Source organism: Colossoma macropomum, unplaced genomic scaffold (assembly GCF_904425465.1).
Source record: "Colossoma macropomum unplaced genomic scaffold, Colossoma_macropomum, whole genome shotgun sequence".
Classification (NCBI taxonomy): Eukaryota; Metazoa; Chordata; class Actinopteri; order Characiformes; family Serrasalmidae; genus Colossoma; species Colossoma macropomum.
In genome coordinates, this window is record NW_023494791.1 from 28,195,213 (window position 1) to 28,219,516 (window position 24,304).

General features: G+C 40.6%; 2 protein-coding genes across 2 annotated transcripts in view; both read right to left on the bottom strand.

Moving 5' to 3' along the window:
- LOC118810746 (mucin-17-like) overlaps positions 1–4,564 on the bottom strand; it is a 72,786-nt gene extending 68,222 nt beyond the window's left edge. The window contains 16 exon segments of the mRNA XM_036574772.1: positions 34–106; positions 218–318; positions 423–484; positions 909–1,030; positions 1,147–1,301; positions 1,400–1,472; positions 1,584–1,684; positions 1,789–1,850; positions 2,271–2,392; positions 2,511–2,665; positions 2,764–2,836; positions 2,949–3,049; positions 3,155–3,216; positions 3,998–4,119; positions 4,235–4,383; positions 4,474–4,564. Of these exon segments, the coding sequence (XP_036430665.1) occupies positions 34–106; positions 218–318; positions 423–484; positions 909–1,030; positions 1,147–1,301; positions 1,400–1,472; positions 1,584–1,684; positions 1,789–1,850; positions 2,271–2,392; positions 2,511–2,665; positions 2,764–2,836; positions 2,949–3,049; positions 3,155–3,216; positions 3,998–4,119; positions 4,235–4,383; positions 4,474–4,493 (1,553 nt within the window). The 5' untranslated portion in view covers positions 4,494–4,564.
- Positions 4,565–4,776: 212 nt separating this feature from the next.
- On the bottom strand, positions 4,777–22,832 carry LOC118811068 (mucin-5AC-like). Its single transcript, XM_036575280.1, has 9 exons — positions 22,667–22,832; positions 16,820–16,945; positions 14,687–14,818; positions 13,358–13,486; positions 12,560–12,724; positions 11,231–11,887; positions 9,902–10,411; positions 8,834–9,127; positions 4,777–4,898 (listed from the first exon to the last, which is right to left on the bottom strand). Exons 1-9 carry the CDS (start codon positions 22,830–22,832, stop codon positions 4,777–4,779), a joined length of 2,301 nt encoding a protein of 766 aa, XP_036431173.1.
- Between the last annotated feature and the right edge of the window lie 1,472 nt (positions 22,833–24,304).

Here is a 24,304-nt window from a genome sequence, read left to right on the forward strand (position 1 = left end):
CCATTCAACATATATCTTATGTATTTTCCATACATTTTGGAAGGAATTGCTGCAGATGTCACAATCAGAGTGCTTGTAGTCATTGGAGAAACTGTTGTAGTTGAGACTGCAGGAAAATAAATAATTATTTACAGGAATATTACATTTAAATTGGATAAAAACTACCAACTAAACGGAATAGATGAGCTAAGATACACAATACTGTGACTAAACGTACCACTCTGTGTCTTGAGCTCATTGAGGAAGCTGATTGGTGTTTTGGTGTCTCCCTCTTGAAAGCTGTACTCCATGTTACCTTCAACCTGGTTTGCTAACATTCTGGTTCATGAAAATGAAAGAAATATAATTACAACACTATTTATTGCACAAAGGCAGGAATATTAAAAATTTCACAAAATAAATGGTTTCTGTTGTGAACTAACCTGAAGTCAGATCTCTGGGGTTCAAACAGATCGGCAGTAGGTTCATTAAGCAGTGTGTTTAGCTGGAGACAGAAACAAAGGTTTTAAGTTCTAATGACACATTTTATTGAATAATAAAAGGTATTTAAATAAATCAACTGACTATCTAATCAATGTTGCCCTAATTTCAAATACATTTTCAATTTAATTACATATGAAATACTGAGATATACAAATCTTGCATTTTAAAATTATCATGACCTATTCCATGTCTCGTTGTTGAGTGATACACAAAGCATGTCAAATTGCCCCATGAAATGCATTAGGAAACTCATTATTAATAATAAAATTAATAATATAGCTTAGACTAGTCAAGGCACAAGTCTTAAAAACATCAGTAAGATATGTCGAAGCAAGAACAAGATCAGTCAGAAATAAACTACACCCTCATTTTGAGGCGATTTAGGCCCCAACATTGGAAAAATATGTATAATGATGTAGACTCACAGCGATGTTGACAGAGTTCTTCACTTGGATGTTTGTGTCATTCATGAGGACAGTGCTCTCAGGCATGCTGATATTACTGATGCTGATTAGGAAGATGACTGCATAGGAAGTTTCAGAAATTTCTGCGGAATATCAAAGGTTTATCTTAGTTTGGTGGATTAAAGAAGGGTTTTTAGAACGGTGGTACAATGTTGGACACAGTTGTAACAGTGAAATTAAATTTGAAAGGAAAACATACTCTCATAGGTTACGTTCAGCACTTTAGTAGAATCACTGAGGTTTGCACGTCGAGAGTTGAGCAAAGTGTTGGTAGCATTGAGGACCAAACTCTCACTGGGGACAGGAGAGGAGAAGTTGAACACCAGCCTGCTGTAGACCACTGCAGGAGTAGAACTGGAAGGGAAAAATCATCATATTGACAAATTTTGAATGATTATACATGAAGAATTTGTAATTATCCATTCAACATATATCTTATGTATTTTCCATACATTTTGGAAGGAGTTGCTGCAGACATCACAATCAGAGTGCTTGTAGTCATTGGAGAAACTGTTGTAGTTGAGACTGCAAGAAAACAAATAATTATTTACAGGAATATTACATTTAAATTGGATAAAAACTACCAACTAAAAGGAATAGATGAGCTAAGATATACAATACTGTGACCAAACGTACCACTCTGGGTCTTGAGCTCATTGAGGAAGCTGATTGGTGTTTTGGTGTCTCCCTCTTGAAAGCTGTACTCCATGTTACCTTCAACCTGGTTTGCTAACATTCTGGTTCATGAAAATGAAAGAAATATAATTACAACACTATTTGTTGCACAAAGGCATGAATATAAAAAATTTCACAAAATAAATGGTTTCTGTTGTGAACTAACCTGAAGTCAGATCTCTGGGGTTCAAACAGATCGGCAGTAGGTTCATTAAGCAGTGTGTTTAGCTGGAGACAGAAAGGTTTTAAGTTCCAATGACACATTTTATTGAATAATAAAAGGTATTTAAATAAATCAACTGACTATCTAATCAATGTTGCCCTAATTTCAAATACATTTTCAATTTAATTACATATGAAATACTGAGATATACAAATCTTGCATTTTAAAATTATCATGACATATTCTCTGTCTCCCTGTTGTGTGATACGCAGAGCATGTCAAATTGCTCAACAAAAATGCATAAGAAAAGTAATTATTAATATTAAAATTAATAATATAGCTTAAATTAGTCAAGCCACAGTTCTGAAACGGATCAGTAGAATATGTGGATTCAGGAACAAGATCAATCAACAAAAAAAAAAAACCTCGTTCTGATACGAGTCAGGCCGCAACTTCGAAAAATTTGTATAGTGAAATTGACTCACAGCGATGTTGACAGAGTTCTTCACTTGGGTGTTTGTGTCATTCATGAGGACAGTGCTCTCAGGCATGCTGATATCACTGATGTTGAACGTGAAGATGACTGCATAGGAAGTTTCTGAAATTTCTGTGGAAAATATCGAAAGTTTTTCTTAGTTTGGTGGATTATAGAAGGGTTTTTAGAACAGTGGCACAATGTTGGACACAGTTGTAACAGTGAAATTAAATTAGAAAGGAAAACATACTCTCATAAGTTACGTTCAGCACTTTAGTAGAATCACTGAGGTTTGCATGTCGAGATTTGAGCAAAGTGTTGGTAGCATTGAGGACCAAACTCTCAGTGGGGACAGGAGAGGAGGAGTTGAACACCAGCCTGCTGTAGACCACTGCAGAAGTAGAACTGGAAGGGAAAAATCATCATATTGATTAATTTTGAATGAAGATCAATAAAGAGTTTTTAATTGTACTTGAAACATATCTGTTATGTATTTAACATACATTTTGGAAGGAGTTGCTGCAGAAGTCACAATCAGATTACTTGTAGCCATTGGAGAAACCGTTGTAGGTGAGGCTACAAGAAAGAACAATAATTTGTTAAAGGAACGTTACATTAAAATAGAATAAAAGCTATCAATTAAAAGGAATAGAGGAGCTAAGATACACAATATTGTGACTAAACGTACCACTCTGTGTCTTGAGCTTATTAAGGAAGGTGATTGGTGTTTTGGTGTCTCCTTCTTGGAAGCTGTACTCCATGTTACCTTCAACCTGGTTTGCTAACATTCTGGTTCAAGAAAATGAAAGAAATATAATTACAACACTATTTATTGCATAAAGGCATGAATATTAAAAAAATTCACAAAATAAATGGTTTCTGTTGTGAACTAACCTGAAATCAGATCTCTGGGGTTCAAACAGTTCTGCACTAGGTTCATTAAGCAGTGTGTTTAGCTGGAGACAGAAACAAAGGGTTTAAGTTCTAATGACACATTTTATTTAACAATAAAAGGTATTTAAGTGACTCAATTGACTATCAAATCAATGTTGCCCTAATCTGAAATACATTTTCAATTTAATTACATATAAAATACTGAGATACACAAATCTTGCATTTTAAAATTATCATGACATATTCTCTGTCTCCCTGTTGTGTGATACGCAGAGCATGTCAAATTGCTCAACAAAAATGCATAAGAAAAGTAATTAGTAATATTAAAATTAATAATATAGCTTAGATTAGTCAAGCCACAGTTCTGAAAAGGATCAGTATAAAATGTGGATTCAGGAACAAGATCAATCAAGAAAAAAACAGCCCTCGTTCTGACGCGAGTTAGGCCGCAACATCGAAAAATTTGTATAGTGAAATTGACTCACAAAGTTTTTACATTAACCAATTGATGATCTAATCAATATTGCCCAGATCTAAAATAAATTTTACATATACATTAATGAAATATACAATCTTGCAATTAAAAATTATTTCTCATCATTTATTCCACATATCACTGTTGAATGATATATGGAGCATATGAAATAACTCAGACACATATATTAGAAAAATAAAGTAATAGTAATATTAATGATATAACTCATATTGGTTGAGGTACAGTGCTTAAACAGATCATTAAAACAGGCACAAGCTGGGCCAAGGTTAAGGATAAAATCTACAAGTTTATTTCAGACCAATTTATGACATAAGTTCTGAAAAAAATGAATAGTTATTTTGACTTACAGCGATGTTGACTGAGTTCTTCACTTGGATGTTTGTGTCATTCATGAGGACAGTGCTCTCGGGCATGCTGATATTTGTGACGTTGAATGTGAAGATGATTGCATAGGAAGTTTCTGAAATTTCTGTGGAATAAGTCATATGGCTTTTAGTTTAATGCATTCAAAAAGGATTTTTGAAACGGTGGTACAATGTTGTGGATAAGTGTACCAGTATAATTAAATTCTGAAAACAACATACTGTCGTAAGTGACATTCAACACTTCAGTAGAATCACTGAGGTTTGCACGTCGAGAGCTGAACAGAGTTCCAGTAGCACTGAGGACCAAAATCTCGCTAGGGACAGGAGAGGAGGAGTTGAACACCAGCCTGCTGTAGACCACTGCAGAACTAAAATTAGAAGAAGTATGTTGTTAAATACTTTCAATGTTTGTCATTTCTTATGGTGTACGGTTATATATTAAGTTATGAAATACTTACATTTTTCTGTTTTGTCTCATTCCTCCTGATGTTGGTAGATAGGTGGTTGTAGCATTGATAGTTGTCAGATTGTATGGATCTGCAATATCTGGGACAGTAACTGGAGCAATGGGTACTGTTATTAAATTAGCTGCTGTACTGAGTGAATTAGTTGTGGTAGTTTCTGAGTTTAATGTCCTTGGTGATGCAGTTGAACCTGCAGTTGCTGGACTTGTAGTAGACTGAAGGGTGGCTGCAGCAGTAGTATACAAACTTGTTATTAGCATTTCAGTTGTTTGTTCTGTGGCTTTAGTTGTGGGTATTTCAGTAGTTCTGTTTGTAGTTGGTGAAGCATTTGTAGTGTGCTGAAATGGGAACGCAGTAGCAGTTACTAAATCCAATTTTGATGGTGCTGTTACTGGTGCAGTGATTGAAGTTGGGGGTACCTCAGGTGTGGAAACAGGGGAAGTCACAAAATCAGCTGTTGATATGGTGATTGTAGTAGACTCCACTGTGGAGACACTTGTAAAGGGAATATCTGTTGTTAGAGTTGTAGTTGCAGATACTGCAGCAGTCATGACTGGAGATGTTATTTCGGCAGTTGTTGGTGCTGTGCTTGTTGAAGGTTCGGTTGTGAATGTGGCAGTTGTGGTTAAATCCGTTGTTAGGATTGTAGTTGTAGGTGCTTCATTGGCTGTTGTGTTTTCCTCAGTAGTAATTATTGTTGTTTCTAGAGCAGTTTTGTCCACAGTTGTCTGTTTTGTGACTGTAGTAGACGTCACTGTGGATACATTATTTGTGGCAATATCTGTTGTTACTATTTTAGTTTTGGGTAACTCTGGAGCTGTTGTTATTTCAGCAGTTACTGGTGCTGTGCTTGTTGTAGGTTTGGTTGTGGATGCAGTAGTTGTACTGAAATATTTTGTTAGTATTTTAGTTGTTGGTGCTTCTTTGTTTATTGTGAGTTCTTCAGTAGTCATCATTGTTGTTTCTAGACCAGTTGTCTCGGCAGCTATATGTTTTCTGACCGTAGTAGACTCCACTGTGGACACACTGGTAGTGGGAATATCTGTTGTTAGTGCTGTAGTTATGGGGAACTCATTAGTAGTGTCTAGAGCCGTTGTTGTTGATGAAGCAGTTGTTTCAGTAGTTTCTGTTGCTGTTCTAGTAAAATTGGTTGTGGATGCAGTACTTGTCTGTAAATCTGTTGTTAGGATTGTATTTGTTGGTGTCTCTTTGGTAGGGGGTACTCCAGATTTAATTGTTGTCTGTAGAGCAGTTTTCTCAGCAGTGTTCTGTTTTGTGACTGCAGCAGATGCCACAGTGGATACACTTTTAGTGGGAAAATCTGTTGTTAGTGTTGTAGTTTTGGGTACGTCAGTAGTCATGGCTGGAGCCATTGTAATTTTGGCAGTTGCTGCTGCTGTGCTTGGTGTAGGTTCGGTTGTAGATGCCGTAGATGTAATTAAATTTGTTGTTGTTATTGTACTTGATGGAGTTTCATTGTTTGTGGGTGCTGCAGTGTTAACTGTTGTTGTTGCTAGAGGAGCAGTTGTCTGTTTTGTGGAAATACTCTTAGTGGGAATATCTGTTGTTAGTGTTTTAGTTGTGGGTACCTCAGGAGTAGTGTCTAGAGCTTTTGTTGATACAGTTGTTTCAGAAGTTACTGGTGCTGTGCTTGTAGTAGATTTAGTTGTGGATAAAGTAGTTGAAAGCAAATCTGATATTATGACTGTAGTTGTTGGTACATCATTGGTTGTTGTGGATACTTTAGTAGTAATTATTGTCAAATTTAAAGCAGTTTCTGCAATTGTATGTTTCGTGATGGGAGTAGATTTCTCTTTAGAAGCAGTGATTGAGGGAATATCTGTTGTTAGTGTTGTAATTGTGGGTATGTCAGTAGTCATGGCTGGAGCCATGGTTATTTCAGGCGTTGGTGGTGCTGTGCTTGTACTAGATTTTTTACTGGATGCAGTAGTTGTAGGCAAATCTGTAGTTAAAATTGTAGTTTTTGGAATTTCATTGGTTTTGGGTACTTCAGTGTTAATTGTTGTGGATTCTAAGGCAGTTCTCTCAGCAGTTTGTTTTGTAATTGTAGAAGACTCCACTGTGGGTACACTGGTAGATGCTGCTGTTGTCACGGCTAAAGCTGTTGTTATTTCAGCAGTGGCTGGTGCTGTGCTTGTAGTACGTTCAGTTGTGGATGTAGTAGTTGTTGTTAAATCTGTTGTTAAAAAGGATGTTGATGCTGCACTGGTTGTTTTGGGTAAATCCGTAGTAATTATTGTTGTTTCCTGAGCAGTTGGCTCCACAGTTGTCTGTTTTGTGGCTGTGGTGAATGGCACTGTGGATGCACTAGTAGTGGGAAAATCAGTTGTTAGTGTTGTAGTTGTAGGTACGTTAGTAGTCATGGCTGGAGCCGTTGTTATTTCGGCAGTGTCTGGTGCTGTGCTTGTAGTAGGCACAGTTGTGGATGCTGTAGTTGTGTTTACATCTGTTGTTGAATATGTACTTTTTGGAGTTTCATTGGTTGTGGGTACTACAGTGTTAATCGTTGTCATTGCTAGAGCAGTTGTCTCAGCAGTTGTCTGTGTTATGACTGTAGTTGATGCCACTGTGGATGCTTTAGTAGTTGAAATATCTGTTAATATTGTAGCTGAGGGTACCTCAGTAGTCATGTCTAGAGCCGTTGTTATTTCAGCAATTGCTGGTGCTGTGCTTGTAGTAGGTCGAGTTGTGGATGCCATAGTTGTACTTACATCTGTTGTTATGATTGTACTTGTTAGAGTTTTATTGGATGTGGGTACTTCAGTGTTGATCGTTGTCATTGATAGAGCAGTTGTCTCAGCAATGGTCTGTGTTATGATTGTAGTAGATGCCACTGTGGATGCACTAGTAGTTGGAATATCTGTTAATGTTGTAGTTAAGGGTATCTCAGTAGTCATGGCTGGGGCTGTTGTTATTTCAGCAGTTGTTGGTGCTGTGCTTGTTGTAGGTACAGTTGTGGGGGGCATGGTTGCAGCTACATCTATTGTTGTGATTGTACTTGTTGGAGTTTCATTGGTTGTGGGTACTTCAGTGTTAATTGTTGTCATTGCTAGAACAGTTGTGTCAGCAATTGTCTGTGGTGTGATTGTAGTAAATGCCACTGTGGATGCACTAGTTGTTGGAATATCTTTTAATGTTGTTGTTGAGGGTACCTCCGTAGTCATGGCCGGAGACATTGTTATTTTGGCAGTTGTTGGTGCTGTGCTTGTAGTAGGTATAGCTGTGGAGGCCGTAGCTGTAGTTACATCTGTTGATATGACTGTACTTGTTGGAGTTTTAGTTGCTGTGGGTACTTCAGTGTTAGTCATTATCATTACTGGAGCAGTTTTCTCAGCAATTGTCTGTGTTGTGATTGTAATAGATGCCATTGTGGATGCACTAGTAGTTGGAATATCTGATAATGTTGTAATTGAGGGTATCTCAGTAGCCATGGCTGGGGCCGTTGTTATTTCAGCAGTTGTTGGTGCTATGCTTGTTGTAGGTACAGGTGTGGAGGCCATAGTTGTAGCTACATCTGTTGTTATTATTGTACTTGTTGGAGTTTCATTGGTTGTGGGTACATCAGTTTTAATCGTTGTCATTGCTAGAGTTGTTGTCCCAACAATTCTCTGTGTTGTGATTGCAGTAGATGCCACTGTGGATGCTCTAGTTGTTGGAATATTTGTTAATGTTGTAGTTGAGGGTACCTCAGTAGTCATGGCTGGAGCCATTGTTATTTCGGCAGATGCTGGTGCTGAGCTTGTAGTAGCTACAGTTGTGTAGGCCGTAGTTGTAGTTTTATCTGTTGTTATGATTGTACTTGTTGGAGTTTCATTGGTTGTGTGTATTTCAGTGTTAATCGTTGTCATTGCTAGAGTAGCTGTCTCAGCAATTGTCTGTGTTGTGATTGTAGTAGATGCCACTGTGGATGCTCTAGTAGTTGAAATATCTGTTAATATTGTACCTGAGGGTATCTCAGTAGTCATGGCTGGAGGCGTTGTTATTTCGGGAGTTGCTGGTGCTGTGCTTGTAGTAGGTACATTTGTGGAGGACATAGCTGTAGTTACATCTGTTGTTATTATTGTAATTGATGGAGTTTCATTGGTTGTGGGTACTTCAGTATCACTCGTTGTCATTGCTAGAGTAGTTGTCTCAGCAATTGTCTGTGTTGCGATTGTAGTAGATGCCACCGTGGATGCATTAGTTCTTGGAATATCTGTTAATGTTGTAGTTGAGGGTACCTCAGTAGTCATGGCTGGAGCCATTGTTATTTCGGCAGTGTCTGGTGCTGTGCTTTTAGTAGGTTTAGTGTTGGAGGCCGTAGTTGTAGTTACATCTGTTGTTATGATTGTACTTGTTGGAGTTTCATTGGTTGTGGGTACTTCAGTGTTAATCGTTGTCATTGCCAGGGCAGTTGTCTCAGCAGTTGTCTCTGTTGTGATTGTAGTAGATGCCACTGTGGATGCACTAGTAGTTGGAATATCTGTTAATGTTGTAGTTGAGGGTAGCTCAGTAGTCATGGCTGGAGCCGTTGTTATTTCAGCAGTGTCTGGTGCTGTGCTTTTAGTAGGTTCAGTGTTGGAGGCCGTAGTTGTACTTACATCTGTTGTTATGATTGTACTTTTTGGAGTTTCATTGGTTGTGGGTACTTCAGTGTTAATCGTTGTCATTGCTAGGGCAGTTGTCTCAGCAGTTGTCTCTGTTGTGATTGTAGTTGATGCCACTGTGGATGCACTAGTAATTGAAATATCTGTTAATGTTGTAGTTGAGGGTACGTCAGTAGTAATGGCTGGAGACATTGTTATTTCGGCAGTGTCTGGTGCTGTGCTTGTAGTAGGTACAGTTTTGGATGCCGTAGTTGTCGTTTCATCTGTTGTTATGATTGTACTTTTTGGAGTTTCATTGGTTGTGGGTACTTCAGTTTTAATCGTTGTCATTGCTAGAGTAGTTGTCTCAGCAATTGTCTCTGTTGTGATTGTAGTAGATGCCACTGTGAATGCACTAGTAGTTGGAATATCTGTTAATGTTGTAGTTGAGGATTTCTCAGTAGTCATGGCTGGAGCCTTTGTTATTTCGGCAGTTGCTGGTGCTGTGCTTGTAGTAGGTACATTTTTGGATGCCGTAGTTGTCGTTTCATCTTTTAATATGATTGTACTTGTTGGAGTTTTATTGGTTGTGGGTACTTCAGTGTTAATCGTTGTCATTGCTAGAGTTGTTGTCTCAGCAGTTGTCTCTGTTGTGATTGTAGTAGATGATACTGTGGATGCACTAGTTGTTGGAATATCTGTTAATGTTGTAGTTGAGGGTACGTCAGTAGTAATGGCTGGAGACGTTGTTATTTCGGCAGTGTCTGGTGCTGAGCTTTTAGTAGGTTCCGTGTTGGAGGCCGTACTTGTAGTTCCATCTATTGTTATGATTGTACTTGTAGTTTCGTTGGTTGTGGGTACTTCAGTGTTCAGTGTTGTCATTGCTAGAGTAGTTGTCTCAGCAGTTGTCTCTGTTGTGATTGTAGTAGATGCCACTGTGAATGCACTAGTAGTTGGAATATCTGTTAATGTTGTAGTTGAGGATTTCTCAGTAGTCATGGCTTGAGCCGTTGTTATTTCGGCAGTTGCTGGTGCTGTGCTTTTATTAAGTTCAGTGTTGGAGGCCGTACTTGTAGTTCCATCTATTGTTATGATTGTACTTGTAGTTTCGTTGGTTGTGGGTACTTCAGTGTTCAGTGTTGTCATTGCTAGAGTAGTTGTCTCAGCAGTTGTCTCTGTTGTGATTGTAGTAGATGCCACTGTGAATGCACTAGTAGTTGGAATATCTGTTAATGTTGTAGTTGAGGATTTCTCAGTAGTCATGGCTTGAGCCGTTGTTATTTCGGCAGTTGCTGGTGCTGTGCTTTTATTAAGTTCAGTGTTGGAGGCCGTAGTTGTAGTTTCATCTGTTGTTATGATTGTACTTGTTGGAATTTCATTGGTTGTGGGTACTTCAGTGTTAATCATTGTCATTGCTAGGGCAGTTGTCTCAGCAGTTGTCTTTGTTGTCATTGTAGTACATGCCACTGTGGATGTACAAGTAGTTGGAATATCTGTTAATGAGGTAGTTGAGGGTACGTCGGTAGTCATGGCTGGAGCCGTTGTTATTTCGGCAGTGTCTGGTGCTGTGCTTGTAGTAGGTACATTTTTGGATGCCGTAGTTGTCGTTTCATCTTTTAATATGATTGTACTTGTTGGAGTTTTATTGGTTGTGGGTACTTCAGTGTTAATCGTTGTCATTGCTAGAGTTGTTGTCTCAGCAGTTGTCTCTGTTGTGATTGTAGTAGATGCCACTGTGAATGCACTAGTAGTTGGAATATCTGTTAATGTTGTAGTTGAGGATTTCTCAGTAGTCATGGCTGGAGCCTTTGTTATTTCGGCAGTTGCTGGTGCTGTGCTTGTAGTAGGTACATTTTTGGATGCCGTAGTTGTCGTTTCATCTTTTAATATGATTGTACTTGTTGGAGTTTTATTGGTTGTGGGTACTTCAGTGTTAATCGTTGTCATTGCTAGAGTTGTTGTCTCAGCAGTTGTCTCTGTTGTGATTGTAGTAGATGATACTGTGGATGCACTAGTTGTTGGAATATCTGTTAATGTTGTAGTTGAGGGTACGTCAGTAGTAATGGCTGGAGACGTTGTTATTTCGGCAGTGTCTGGTGCTGAGCTTTTAGTAGGTTCCGTGTTGGAGGCCGTACTTGTAGTTCCATCTATTGTTATGATTGTACTTGTAGTTTCGTTGGTTGTGGGTACTTCAGTGTTCAGTGTTGTCATTGCTAGAGTAGTTGTCTCAGCAGTTGTCTCTGTTGTGATTGTAGTAGATGCCACTGTGAATGCACTAGTAGTTGGAATATCTGTTAATGTTGTAGTTGAGGATTTCTCAGTAGTCATGGCTTGAGCCGTTGTTATTTCGGCAGTTGCTGGTGCTGTGCTTTTATTAAGTTCAGTGTTGGAGGCCGTACTTGTAGTTCCATCTATTGTTATGATTGTACTTGTAGTTTCGTTGGTTGTGGGTACTTCAGTGTTCAGTGTTGTCATTGCTAGAGTAGTTGTCTCAGCAGTTGTCTCTGTTGTGATTGTAGTAGATGCCACTGTGAATGCACTAGTAGTTGGAATATCTGTTAATGTTGTAGTTGAGGATTTCTCAGTAGTCATGGCTGGAGCCGTTGTTATTTCGGCAGTTGCTGGTGCTGTGCTTTTATTAAGTTCAGTGTTGGAGGCCGTAGTTGTAGTTTCATCTGTTGTTATGATTGTACTTGTTGGAATTTCATTGGTTGTGGGTACTTCAGTGTTAATCATTGTCATTGCTAGGGCAGTTGTCTCAGCAGTTGTCTTTGTTGTCATTGTAGTACATGCCACTGTGGATGTACAAGTAGTTGGAATATCTGTTAATGAGGTAGTTGAGGGTACGTCGGTAGTCATGGCTGGAGCCGTTGTTATTTCGGCAGTGTCTGGTGCTGTGCTTTTAGTAGGTTCAGTGTTGGAGGCCGTAGTTGTACTTACATCTGTTGTTATGATTGTACTTGTTGGAGTTTCATTGGTTATGGGTACTTCAGTGTTCAGTGTTGTCATTGCTAGAGCAGTTTTCTCAGCAATAGTCTGTGTCGCAATTGTAGTCGATGCCATTGTGGATGCACTAGTAGTTGGAATATCTGTTAATGTTGTAGTTGAGGGTACCTCTGTGGTCACAGCTGGAGCCGTTGTTATTTCAGCAGTTGCTGGTGCTGTGCTTTTAGTAGGTTCAGTGTTGGAGGCCGTAGTTGTAGTTACATCTGTTGTTATGATTGCACTTGTTGGAGTTTCATTGGTTGTGGGTACTTCAGAGTTAATCGTTGTCATTGCTAGAGCAGTTGTCTCAGCAGTTGTCTCTGTTGTTATTGTAGTTGATGCCATTGTGGATGCACTAGTAGTTGGAATATCTGTTAATGTTGTAGTTGAGGGTACGTCAGTAGTAATGGCTGGAGCCGTTGTTATTTCGGCAGTGTCTGGTGCTGTGCTTTTAGTAGGTTCATTGTTGGAGGCCATAGTTGTAGTTTCATCTGTTGTTATGATTGTACTTGTAGTTTCGTTGGTTGTGGGTACTTCAGTGTTAATTGGTGTCATTGCTAGAGTAGTTGTCTCAGCAATTGTCTGTGTTGTGATTGTAGTAGATGCCACTGTGGATGCACTAGTAGTTGGAATATCTGTTAATGTTGAAGTTGAGGGTAGCTCAGTAGTCATGGCTGGAGCCGTTGTTATTTCGGCAGTTGCTGGTGCTGTGCTTGTAGTAGGTACATTTTTGGATGCCGTAGTTGTCGTTTCATCTTTTAATATGATTGTACTTGTTGGAGTTTTATTGGTTGTGGGTACTTCAGTGTTAATCGTTGTCATTGCTAGAGTTGTTGTCTCAGCAGTTGTCTCTGTTGTGATTGTAGTAGATGCCACTGTGGATGCACTAGTTGTTGGAATATCTGTTAATGTTGTAGTTGAGGATTTCTCAGTAGTCATGGCTTGAGCCGTTGTTATTTCGGCAGTTGCTGGTGCTGTGCTTTTATTAAGTTCAGTGTTGGAGGCCGTAGTTGTAGTTCCATCTGTTGTTACGATTGTACTTGTTGGAATTTCATTGGTTGTGGGTACTTCAGTGTTAATCATTGTCATTGCTAGGGCAGTTGTCTCAGCAGTTGTCTTTGTTTTCATTGTAGTACATGCCACTGTGGATGTACAAGTAGTTGGAATATCTGTTAATGAGGTAGTTGAGGGTACGTCGGTAGTCATGGCTGGAGCCGTTGTTATTTCGGCAGTGTCTGGTGCTGTGCTTTTAGTAGGTTCAGTGTTGGAGGCCGTAGTTGTACTTACATCTGTTGTTATGATTGTACTTGTTGGAGTTTCATTGGTTATGGGTACTTCAGTGTTCAGTGTTGTCATTGCTAGAGCAGTTTTCTCAGCAATAGTCTGTGTCGCGATTGTAGTCGATGCCATTGTGGATGCACTAGTAGTTGGAATATCTGTTAATGTTGTAGTTGAGGGTACCTCAGTGGTCACAGCTGGAGCCGTTGTAATTTCAGCAGTTGCTGGTGCTGTGCTTTTATTAGGTTCTGTGTTGGAGGCCGTAGTTGTAGTTACATCTGTTGTTATGATTGCACTTGTTGGAGTTTCATTGGTTGTGGGTACTTCAGAGTTAATCGTTGTCATTGCTAGAGCAGTTGTCTCAGCAATTGTCTCTGTTGTGATTGTAGTTGATGCCATTGTGGATGCACTAGTAGTTGGAATATCTGTTAATGTTGTAGTTGAGGGTACGTCAGTAGTAATGGCTGGAGCCGTTGTTATTTCGGCAGTGTCTGGTGCTGTGCTTTTAGTAGGTTCATTGTTGGAGGCCGTAGTTGTAGTTTCATCTGTTGTTATGATTGTACTTGTAGTTTCGTTGGTTGTGGGTACTTCAGTGTTAATTGGTGTCATTGCTAGAGTAGTTGTCTCAGCAATTGTCTGTGTTGTGATTGTAGTAGATGCCACTGTGGATGCACTAGTAGTTGGAATATCTGTTAATGTTGTAGTTGAGGGTAGCTCAGTAGTCATGGCTGGAGCCGTTGTTATTTCGGCAGTTGCTGGTGCTGTGCTTGTAGTAGGTACAGTTTTGGATGCCGTAGTTGTCGTTTCATCTGTTGTTATGATTGTACTTGTTGGAGTTTCATTGGTTGTGGGTACTTCAGTGTTAATCGTTGTCATTGCTAGAGTAGTTGTCTCAGCAATTGTCTCTGTTGTGATTGTAGTAGATGCCACTGTGGATGCACTAGTAGTTGGAATATCTGTTAATGAGGTAGTTGAGGGTACGTCAGTAGTAATGGCTGGAGCCGTTGTTATTTCGGCAGTGTCTGGTGCTGTGCTTTTAGTAGGTTCAGTGTTGGAGGCCGTAGTTGTAGTTTCATCTGTTGTTATGATTGTACTTGTAGTTTCGTTGGTTGTGGGTACTTCAGTGTTAATTGTTGTCATTGCTAGAGTAGTTGTCTCAGCAATTGTCTGTGTTGTGATTGTAGTAGATGCCACTGTGGATGCACTAGTAGTTGGAATATCTGTTAATGTTGTAGTTGAGGGTACCTCAGTAGTCATGGCTGGAGCCGTTGTTATTTCGGCAGTGTCTGGTGCTGTGCTTTTAGTAGGTTCAGTGTTGGAGGCCGTAGTTGTACTTACATCTGTTGTTATGATTGTACTTGGTGGAATTTCATTGGTTGTGGGTACTTCAGAGTTAATCGTTGTCATTGCTAGGGCAGTTGTCTCAGCAGTTGTCTCTGTTGCTGTGTTTGTAGTAGATGCCACTGTGGATGCACTAGTAGTTGGAATATCTGTTAATGTTGTAGTTGAGGGTACCTCAGTAGTCATGGCTGGAGCCGTTGTTATTTCGGCAGTGTCTGGTGCTGTGCTTTTAGTAGGTTCAGTGTTGGAGGCCGTAGTTGTACTTACATCTGTTGTTATGATTGTACTTGTTGGAATTTCATTGGTTGTGGGTACTTCAGAGTTAATCGTTGTCATTGCTAGGGCAGTTGTCTCAGCAGTTGTCTCTGTTGTGATCGTAGTAGATCCCACTGTTGATGCACTAGTAGTTGGAATATCTGTTAATGTTGTAGTTGAGGGTACGTCAGTAGTAATGGCTGGAGACGTTGTTATTTCGGCAGTTGCTGGTGCTGTGCTTGTAGTAGGTACATTTTTGGAGGCTGTAGTTGTAGTTTCATCTGTTGTTATGATTGTACTTGTAGTTTCGTTGGTTGTGGGTACTTCAGTGTTCAGTGTTGTCATTGCTAGAGCAGTTGTCTCAGCAATTGTCTGTGTTGTGATTGTAGTAGATGCCACTGTGGATGCACTAGTAGTTGGAATATCTGTTAATGTTGTAGTTGAGGGTACGTCAGTAGTCATGGCTAGAGCCGTTGTTATTTCAGCAGTTGCTGGTGCTTTGCTTGTAGTAGGTACAGTTTTGGATGCCGTAGTTGTCGTTTCATCTGTTGTTATGATTGTACTTGTAGTTTCGTTGGTTGTGGGTACTTCAGTGTTAATTGTTGTCGTTGCTAGAGTAGTTGTCTCAGCAATTGTCTGTGTTGTGATTGTAGTAGATGCCACTGTGGATGCACTAGTAGTTGGAATATCTGTTAATGTTGTAGTTGAGGGTACGTCAGTAGTAATGGCTGGAGACGTTGTTATTTCGGCAGGGTCTGGTGCTGTGCTTGTAGTAGGTACATTTTTGGATGCCGTAGTTGTCGTTTCATCTGTTGTTATGATTGTACTTTTTGGAGTTTCATTGGTTGTGGGTACTTCAGTTTTAATCGTTGTCATTGCTAGAGTAGTTGTCTCAGCAATTGTCTCTGTTGTGATTGTAGTAGATGCCACTGTGAATGCACTAGTAGTTGGAATATCTGTTAATGTTGTAGTTGAGGGTACCTCAGTAGTCATGGCTGGAGCCGTTGTTATTTCGGCAGTTGCTGGTGCTGTGCTTTTATTAAGTTCAGTGTTGGAGGCCGTAGTTGTAGTTTCATCTGTTGTTACGATTGTACTTGTTGGAATTTCATTGGTTGTGGGTACTTCAGTGTTAATCGTTGTCATTGCTAGGGCAGTTGTCTCAGCAGTTGTCTTTGTTGTCATTGTAGTACATGCCACTGTGGATGTACAAGTAGTTGGAATATCTGTTAATGAGGTAGTTGAGGGTACGTCGGTAGTCATGGCTGGAGCCGTTGTTATTTCGGCAGTGTCTGGTGCTGTGCTTTTAGTAGGTTCAGTGTTGGAGGCCGTAGTTGTACTTACATCTGTTGTTATGATTGTACTTGTTGGAGTTTCATTGGTTATGGGTACTTCAGTGTTCAGTGTTGTCATTGCTAGAGCAGTTTTCTCAGCAATAGTCTGTGTCGCGATTGTAGTCGATGCCATTGTGGATGCACTAGTAGTTGGAATATCTGTTAATGTTGTAGTTGAGGGTACCTCAGTGGTCACAGCTGGAGCCGTTGTTATTTCAGCAGTTGCTGGTGCTGTGCTTTTATTAGGTTCTGTGTTGGAGGCCGTAGTTGTAGTTACATCTGTTGTTATGATTGCACTTGTTGGAGTTTCATTGGTTGTGGGTACTTCAGAGTTAATCGTTGTCATTGCTAGAGCAGTTGTCTCAGCAGTTGTCTCTGTTGTGATTGTAGTTGATGCCATTGTGGATGCACTAGTAGTTGGAATATCTGTTAATGTTGTAGTTGAGGGTACCTCAGTAGTAATGGCTGGAGCCGTTGTTATTTCGGCAGTGTCTGGTGCTGTGCTTTTAGTAGGTTCATTGGTGGAGGCCGTAGTTGTAGTTTCATCTGTTGTTATGATTGTACTTGTAGTTTCGTTGGTTGTGGGTACTTCAGTGTTAATTGTTGTCGTTGCTAGAGTAGTTGTCTCAGCAATTGTCTGTGTTGTGATTGTAGTAGATGCCACTGTGGATGCACTAGTAGTTGCAATATCTGTTAATGTTGTAGTTGAGGGTACCTCAGTAGTCATGGCTGGAGCTGTTGTTATTTCGGCAGTGTCTGGTGCTGTGCTTTTAGTAGGTTCAGTGTTGGAGGCCGTAGTTGTACTTACATCTGTTGTTATGATTGTACTTGTTGGAGTTTCATTGGTTGTGGGTACTTCAGTGTTAATCGTTGTCATTGCTAGGGCAGTTGTCTCAGCAGTTGTCTCTGTTGTGATTGTAGTAGATGCCACTGTGGATGCACTAGTAGTTGGAATATCTGTTAATGTTGTAGTTGAGGGTACCTCAGTAGTCATGGCTGGAGCCGTTGTTATTTCGGCAGTGTCTGGTGCTGTGGTTTTAGTAGGTTCAGTGTTGGAGGCCGTAGTTGTACTTACATCTGTTGTTATGATTGTACTTGTTGGAGTTTCATTGGTTGTGGGTACTTCAGTGTTAATCGTTGTCATTGCTAGAGTAGTTCTCTCAGCAGTTGTCTCTGTTGTGATTGTAGTAGATGCCATTGTGGATGCACTAGTAGTTGGAATATCTGTTAATGTTGTAGTTGAGGGTACGTCAGTAGTAATGGCTGGAGCCGTTGTTATTTCGGCAGTGTCTGGTGCTGTGCTTTTAGTAGGTTCATTGTTGGAGGCCGTAGTTGTAGTTTCATCTGTTATTATGATTGTACTTGTAGTTTCGTTGGTTGTGGGTACTTCAGTGTTAATTGTTGTCATTGCTAGAGTAGTTGTCTCAGCAATTGTCTGTGTTGTGATTGCAGTAGATGCCACTGTGGATGCACTAGTAGTTGGAATATCTGTTAATGTTGTAGTTGAGGGTACCTCAGTAGTCATGGCTGGAGCCGTTGTTATTTCGGCAGTGTCTGGTGCTGTGCTTTTAGTAGGTTCAGTGTTGGAGGCCGTAGTTGTACTTACATCTGTTGTTATGATTGTACTTGTTGGAATTTCATTGGTTGTGGGTACTTCAGAGTTAATCGTTGTCATTGCTAGGGCAGTTGTCTCAGCAGTTGTCTCTGTTGCGATTGTAGTAGATGCCACTGTGGATGCACTAGTAGTTGGAATATCTGTTAATGTTGTAGTTGAGGGTACCTCAGTAGTCATGGCTGGAGCTGTTGTTATTTCGGCAGTGTCTGGTGCTGTGCTTTTAGTAGGTTCAGTGTTGGAGGCCGTAGTTGTACTTACATCTGTTGTTGTGATTGTACTTGTTGGAGTTTTATTGGTTGTGGGTACTTCAGTGTTAATCGTTGTCATTGCTAGGGCAGTTGTCTCAGCAGTTGTCTCTGTTGTGATTGTAGTAGATGCCACTGTGGATGCACTAGTAGTTGAAATATCTGTTAAAGTTGTAGTTGAAGGTACGTCAGTAGTAATGGCTGGAGCCGTTGTTATTTCGGCAGTTGCTGGTGCTGTGCTTGTAGTAGGTACATTTTTGGAGGCTGTAGTTGTAGTTTCATCTGTTGTTATGATTGTACTTGTAGTTTCGTTGGTTGTGGGTACTTCAGTGTTCAGTGTTGTCATTGCTAGAGCAGTTGTCTCAGCAATTGTCTGTGTTGTGATTGTAGTAGATGCCACTGTGGATGCACTAGTAGTTGGAATATCTGTTAATGTTGTAGTTGAGGGTACGTCAGTAGTCATGGCTAGAGCCGTTGTTATTTCAGCAGTTGCTGGTGCTTTGCTTGTAGTAGGTACAGTTTTGGATGCCGTAGTTGTCGTTTCATCTGTTGTTATGATTGTACTTGTAGTTTCGTTGGTTGTGGGTACTTCAGTGTTAATCGTTGTCATTGCTAGGGCAGTTGTCTCAGCAGTTGTCTCTGTTGTGATTGTAGTCGATGCCACTGTGGATGCACTAGTAGTTGGAATATCTGTTAATGTTGTAGTTGAGGGTACCTCAGTAGTCATGGCTGGAGCCGTTGTTATTTCGGCAGTGTCTGGTGCTGTGCTTTTAGTAGGTTCAGTGTTGGAGGCCGTAGTTGTACTTACATCTGTTGTTATGATTGTACTTGTTGGAGTTTCATTGGTTGTGGGTACTTCAGTGTTAATCGTTGTCATTGCTAGAGTAGTTCTCTCAGCAGTTCTCTCTGTTGTGATTGTAGTAGATGCCATTGTGGATGCACTAGTAGTTGGAATATCTGTTAATGTTGTAGTTGAGGGTACGTCAGTAGTAATGGCTGGAGCCGTTGTTATTTCGGCAGTGTCTGGTGCTGTGCTTTTAGTAGGTTCATTGTTGGAGGCCGTAGTTGTAGTTTCATCTGTTGTTATGATTGTACTTGTAGTTTCATTGGTTGTGGGTACTTCAGTGTTAATTGTTGTCATTGCTAGAGTAGTTGTCTCAGCAATTGTCTGTGTTGTGATTGCAGTAGATGCCACTGTGGATGCACTAGTAGTTGGAATATCTGTTAATGTTGTAGTTGAGGGTACCTCAGTAGTCATGGCTGGAGCCGTTGTTATTTCGGCAGTGTCTGGTGCTGTGCTTTTAGTAGGTTCAGTGTTGGAGGCCGTAGTTGTACTTACATCTGTTGTTATGATTGTACTTGTTGGAATTTCATTGGTTGTGGGTACTTCAGAGTTAATCGTTGTCATTGCTAGGGCAGTTGTCTCAGCAGTTGTCTCTGTTGCGATTGTAGTAGATGCCACTGTGGATGCACTAGTAGTTGGAATATCTGTTAATGTTGTAGTTGAGGGTACCTCAGTAGTCATGGCTGGAGCTGTTGTTATTTCGGCAGTGTCTGGTGCTGTGCTTTTAGTAGGTTCAGTGTTGGAGGCCGTAGTTGTACTTACATCTGTTGTTGTGATTGTACTTGTTGGAGTTTTATTGGTTGTGGGTACTTCAGTGTTAATCGTTGTCATTGCTAGGGCAGTTGTCTCAGCAGTTGTCTCTGTTGTGATTGTAGTAGATGCCACTGTGGATGCACTAGTAGTTGGAATATCTGTTAATGTTGTAGTTGAGGGTACCTCAGTAGTCATGGCTGGAGCCGTTGTTATTTCGGCAGTGTCTGGTGCTGTGCTTGTAGTAGGTATAGTTGTGGAGGCCGTAGTTGTACTTACATCTGTTGTTATGATTGTACTTGTTGGAGTTTCATTGGTTGTGGGTACTTCAGTGTTAATCGTTGTCATTGCTAGAGTAGTTCTCTCAGCAGTTGTCTCTGTTGTGATTGTAGTAGATGCCATTGTGGATGCACTAGTAGTTGGAATATCTGTTAATGTTGTAGTTGAGGGTACGTCAGTAGTAATGGCTGGAGCCGTTGTTATTTCGGCAGTGTCTGGTGCTGTGCTTTTAGTAGGTTCATTGTTGGAGGCCGTAGTTGTACTTACATCTGTTGTTATGATTGTACTTGTTGGAGTTTCATTGGTTGTGGGTACTTCAGTGTTAATCGTTGTCATTGCTAGAGTAGTTCTCTCAGCAGTTGTCTCTGTTGTGATTGTAGTAGATGCCATTGTGGATGCACTAGTAGTTGGAATATCTGTTAATGTTGTAGTTGAGGGTACGTCAGTAGTAATGGCTGGAGCCGTTGTTATTTCGGCAGTGTCTGGTGCTGTGCTTTTAGTAGGTTCATTGTTGGAGGCCGTAGTTGTAGTTTCATCTGTTGTTATGATTGTACTTGTAGTTTCGTTGGTTGTGGGTACTTCAGTGTTAATTGTTGTCATTGCTAGAGTAGTTGTCTCAGCAATTGTCTGTGTTGTGATTGCAGTAGATGCCACTGTGGATGCACTAGTAGTTGGAATATCTGTTAATGTTGTAGTTGAGGGTACCTCAGTAGTCATGGCTGGAGCCGTTGTTATTTCGGCAGTGTCTGGTGCTGTGCTTTTAGTAGGTTCAGTGTTGGAGGCCGTAGTTGTACTTACATCTGTTGTTATGATTGTACTTGTTGGAATTTCATTGGTTGTGGGTACTTCAGAGTTAATCGTTGTCATTGCTAGGGCAGTTGTCTCAGCAGTTGTCTCTGTTGCGATTGTAGTAGATGCCACTGTGGATGCACTAGTAGTTGGAATATCTGTTAATGTTGTAGTTGAGGGTACCTCAGTAGTCATGGCTGGAGCTGTTGTTATTTCGGCAGTGTCTGGTGCTGTGCTTTTAGTAGGTTCAGTGTTGGAGGCCGTAGTTGTACTTACATCTGTTGTTGTGATTGTACTTGTTGGAGTTTTATTGGTTGTGGGTACTTCAGTGTTAATCGTTGTCATTGCTAGGGCAGTTGTCTCAGCAGTTGTCTCTGTTGTGATTGTAGTAGATGCCACTGTGGATGCACTAGTAGTTGGAATATCTGTTAATGTTGTAGTTGAGGGTACCTCAGTAGTCATGGCTGGAGCCGTTGTTATTTCGGCAGTGTCTGGTGCTGTGCTTGTAGTAGGTATAGTTGTGGAGGCCGTAGTTGTACTTACATCTGTTGTTATGATTGTACTTGTTGGAGTTTCATTGGTTATGGGTACTTCAGTGTTCAGTGTTGTCATTGCTAGAGCAGTTGTCTCAGCAATAGTCTGTGTTGCGATTGTAGTCGATGCCATTGTGGATGCACTAGTAGTTGGAATATCTGTTAATGTTGTAGTTGAGGGTACGTCAGTAGTCATGGCTGGAGCCGTTGTTATTTCGGCAGTGTCTGGTGCTGTGCTTTTATTAGGTTCAGTGTTGGAGGCCGTAGTTGTACTTACATCTGTTGTTATTATTGTACTTGTTGGAATTTCATTGGTTGTGGGTACTTCAGAGTTAATCGTTGTCATTGCTAGGGCAGTTGTCTCAGCAGTTGTCTCTGCTGTGATTGTAGTAGATGCCACTGTGGATGCACTAGTAGTTGAAATATCTGTTAAAGTTGTAGTTGAGGGTACGTCAGTAGTAATGGCTGGAGACGTTGTTATTTCGGCAGTTGCTGGTGCTGTGCTTGTATTAGCTACATTTTTGGAGGCTGTATTTGTAGTTTCAGCTGTTGTTATGATTGTACTTGTAGTTTCGTTGGTTGTGGGTACTTCAGTGTTCAGTGTTGTCATTGCTAGAGCAGTTGTCTCAGCAATTGTCTGTGTTGTGATTGTAGTAGATGCCACTGTGGATGCACTAGTAGTTGGAATATCTGTTAATGTTGTAGTTGAGGGTACGTCAGTAGTCATGGCTAGAGCCGTTGTTATTTCAGCAGTTGCTGGTGCTTTGCTTGTAGTAGGTACAGTTTTGGATGCCGTAGTTGTCGTTTCATCTGTTGTTATGATTGTACTTGTAGTTTCGTTGGTTGTGGGTACTTCAGTGATAATTGGTGTCATTGCTAGAGTAGTTCTCTCAGCAGTTGTCTCTGTTGTGATTGTAGTAGATGCCATTGTGGATGCACTAGTAGTTGGAATATCTGTTAATGTTGTAGTTGAGGGTACGTCAGTAGTAATGGCTGGAGCCGTTGTTATTTCGGCAGTGTCTGGTGCTGTGCTTTTAGTAGGTTCATTGTTGGAGGCCGTAGTTGTAGTTTCATCTGTTGTTATGATTGTACTTGTAGTTTCGTTGGTTGTGGGTACTTCAGTGTTAATTGTTGTCATTGCTAGAGTAGTTGTCTCAGCAATTGTCTGTGTTGTGATTGCAGTAGATGCCACTGTGGATGCACTAGTAGTTGGAATATCTGTTAATGTTGTAGTTGAGGGTACCTCAGTAGTCATGGCTGGAGCCGTTGTTATTTCGGCAGTGTCTGGTGCTGTGCTTTTAGTAGGTTCAGTGTTGGAGGCCGTAGTTGTACTTACATCTGTTGTTGTGATTGTACTTGTTGGAGTTTCATTGGTTGTGGGTACTTCAGTGTTAATCGTTGTCATTGCTAGGGCAGTTGTCTCAGCAGTTGTCTCTGTTGTGATTGTAGTAGATGCCACTGTGGATGCACTAGTAGTTGGAATATCTGTTAATGTTGTAGTTGAGGGTACCTCAGTAGTCATGGCTGGAGCCGTTGTTATTTCGGCAGTGTCTGGTGCTGTGCTTGTAGTAGGTATAGTTGTGGAGGCCGTAGTTGTACTTACATCTGTTGTTATGATTGTACTTGTTGGAGTTTCATTGGTTATGGGTACTTCAGTGTTCAGTGTTGTCATTGCTAGAGCAGTTGTCTCAGCAATAGTCTGTGTTGCGATTGTAGTCGATGCCATTGTGGATGCACTAGTAGTTGGAATATCTGTTAATGTTGTAGTTGAGGGTACCTCAGTAGTCATGGCTGGAGCCGTTGTTATTTCGGCAGTGTCTGGTGCTGTGCTTTTATTAGGTTCAGTGTTGGAGGCCGTAGTTGTACTTACATCTGTTGTTATGATTGTACTTGTTGGAGTTTCATTGGTTGTGGGTACTTCAGTGTTAATCGTTGTCATTGCTAGAGCAGTTGTCTCAGCAATTGTCTGTGTTGTGATTGTAGTAGATGCCACTGTGGATGCACTAGTAGTTGGAATATCTGTTAATGTTGTAGTTGAGGGTACCTCAGTTGTCATGGCTAGAGCCGTTGTTATTTCAGCAGTTGCTGGTGCTTTGCTTGTAGTAGGTACAGTTTTGGATGCCGTAGTTGTCGTTTCATCTGTTGTTATGATTGTACTTGTTGGAGTTTCATTGGTTGTGGGTACTTCAGTGTTAATCGTTGTCATTGCTAGAGTAGTTCTCTCAGCAGTTGTCTCTGTTGTGATTGTAGTACATGCCACTGTGGATGTACAAGTAGTTGGAATATCTGTTAATGTTGTAGTTGAGGGTAGCTCAGTAGTCATGGCTGGAGCCGTTGTTATTTCGGCAGTGTCTGGTGCTGTGCTTTTATTAAGTTCTGTTTTGGAGGCCATAGTTGTACTTACATCTGTTGTTATGATTGCACTTGTTGGAGTTTCATTGGTTGTGGGTACTTCAGTGTTAATCGTTGTCATTGCTAGGGCAGTTGTCTCAGCAGTTGTCTCTGTTGCAATTGTAGTAGATGCCACTGTGGATGCACTAGTAGTTGAAATATCTGTTAATGTTGTAGTTGAGGGTACGTCAGTAGTAATGGCTGGAGCCGTTGTTATTTCGGCAGTTGCTGGTGCTGTGCTTGTATTAGCTACATTTTTGGAGGCCGTAGTTGTAGTTTCATCTGTTGTTACGATTGTACTTGTAGTTTCGTTGGTTGTGGGTACTTCAGTGTTAATCGTTGTCATTGCTAGAGTAGTTGTCTCAGCAATTGTCTGTGTTGTGATTGTAGTAGATGCCACTGTGGATGCACTAGTAGTTGGAATATCTGTTAATGTTGTAGTTGAGGGTACGTCAGTAGTCATGGCTGGAGCTGTTGTTATTTCGGCAGTGTCTGGTGCTGTGCTTTTAGTAGGTTCAGTGTTGGAGGCCGTAGTTGTAGTTACATCTGTTGTTATGATTGTACTTGTTGGAGTTTCATTGGTTGTGGGTACTTCAGTGTTAA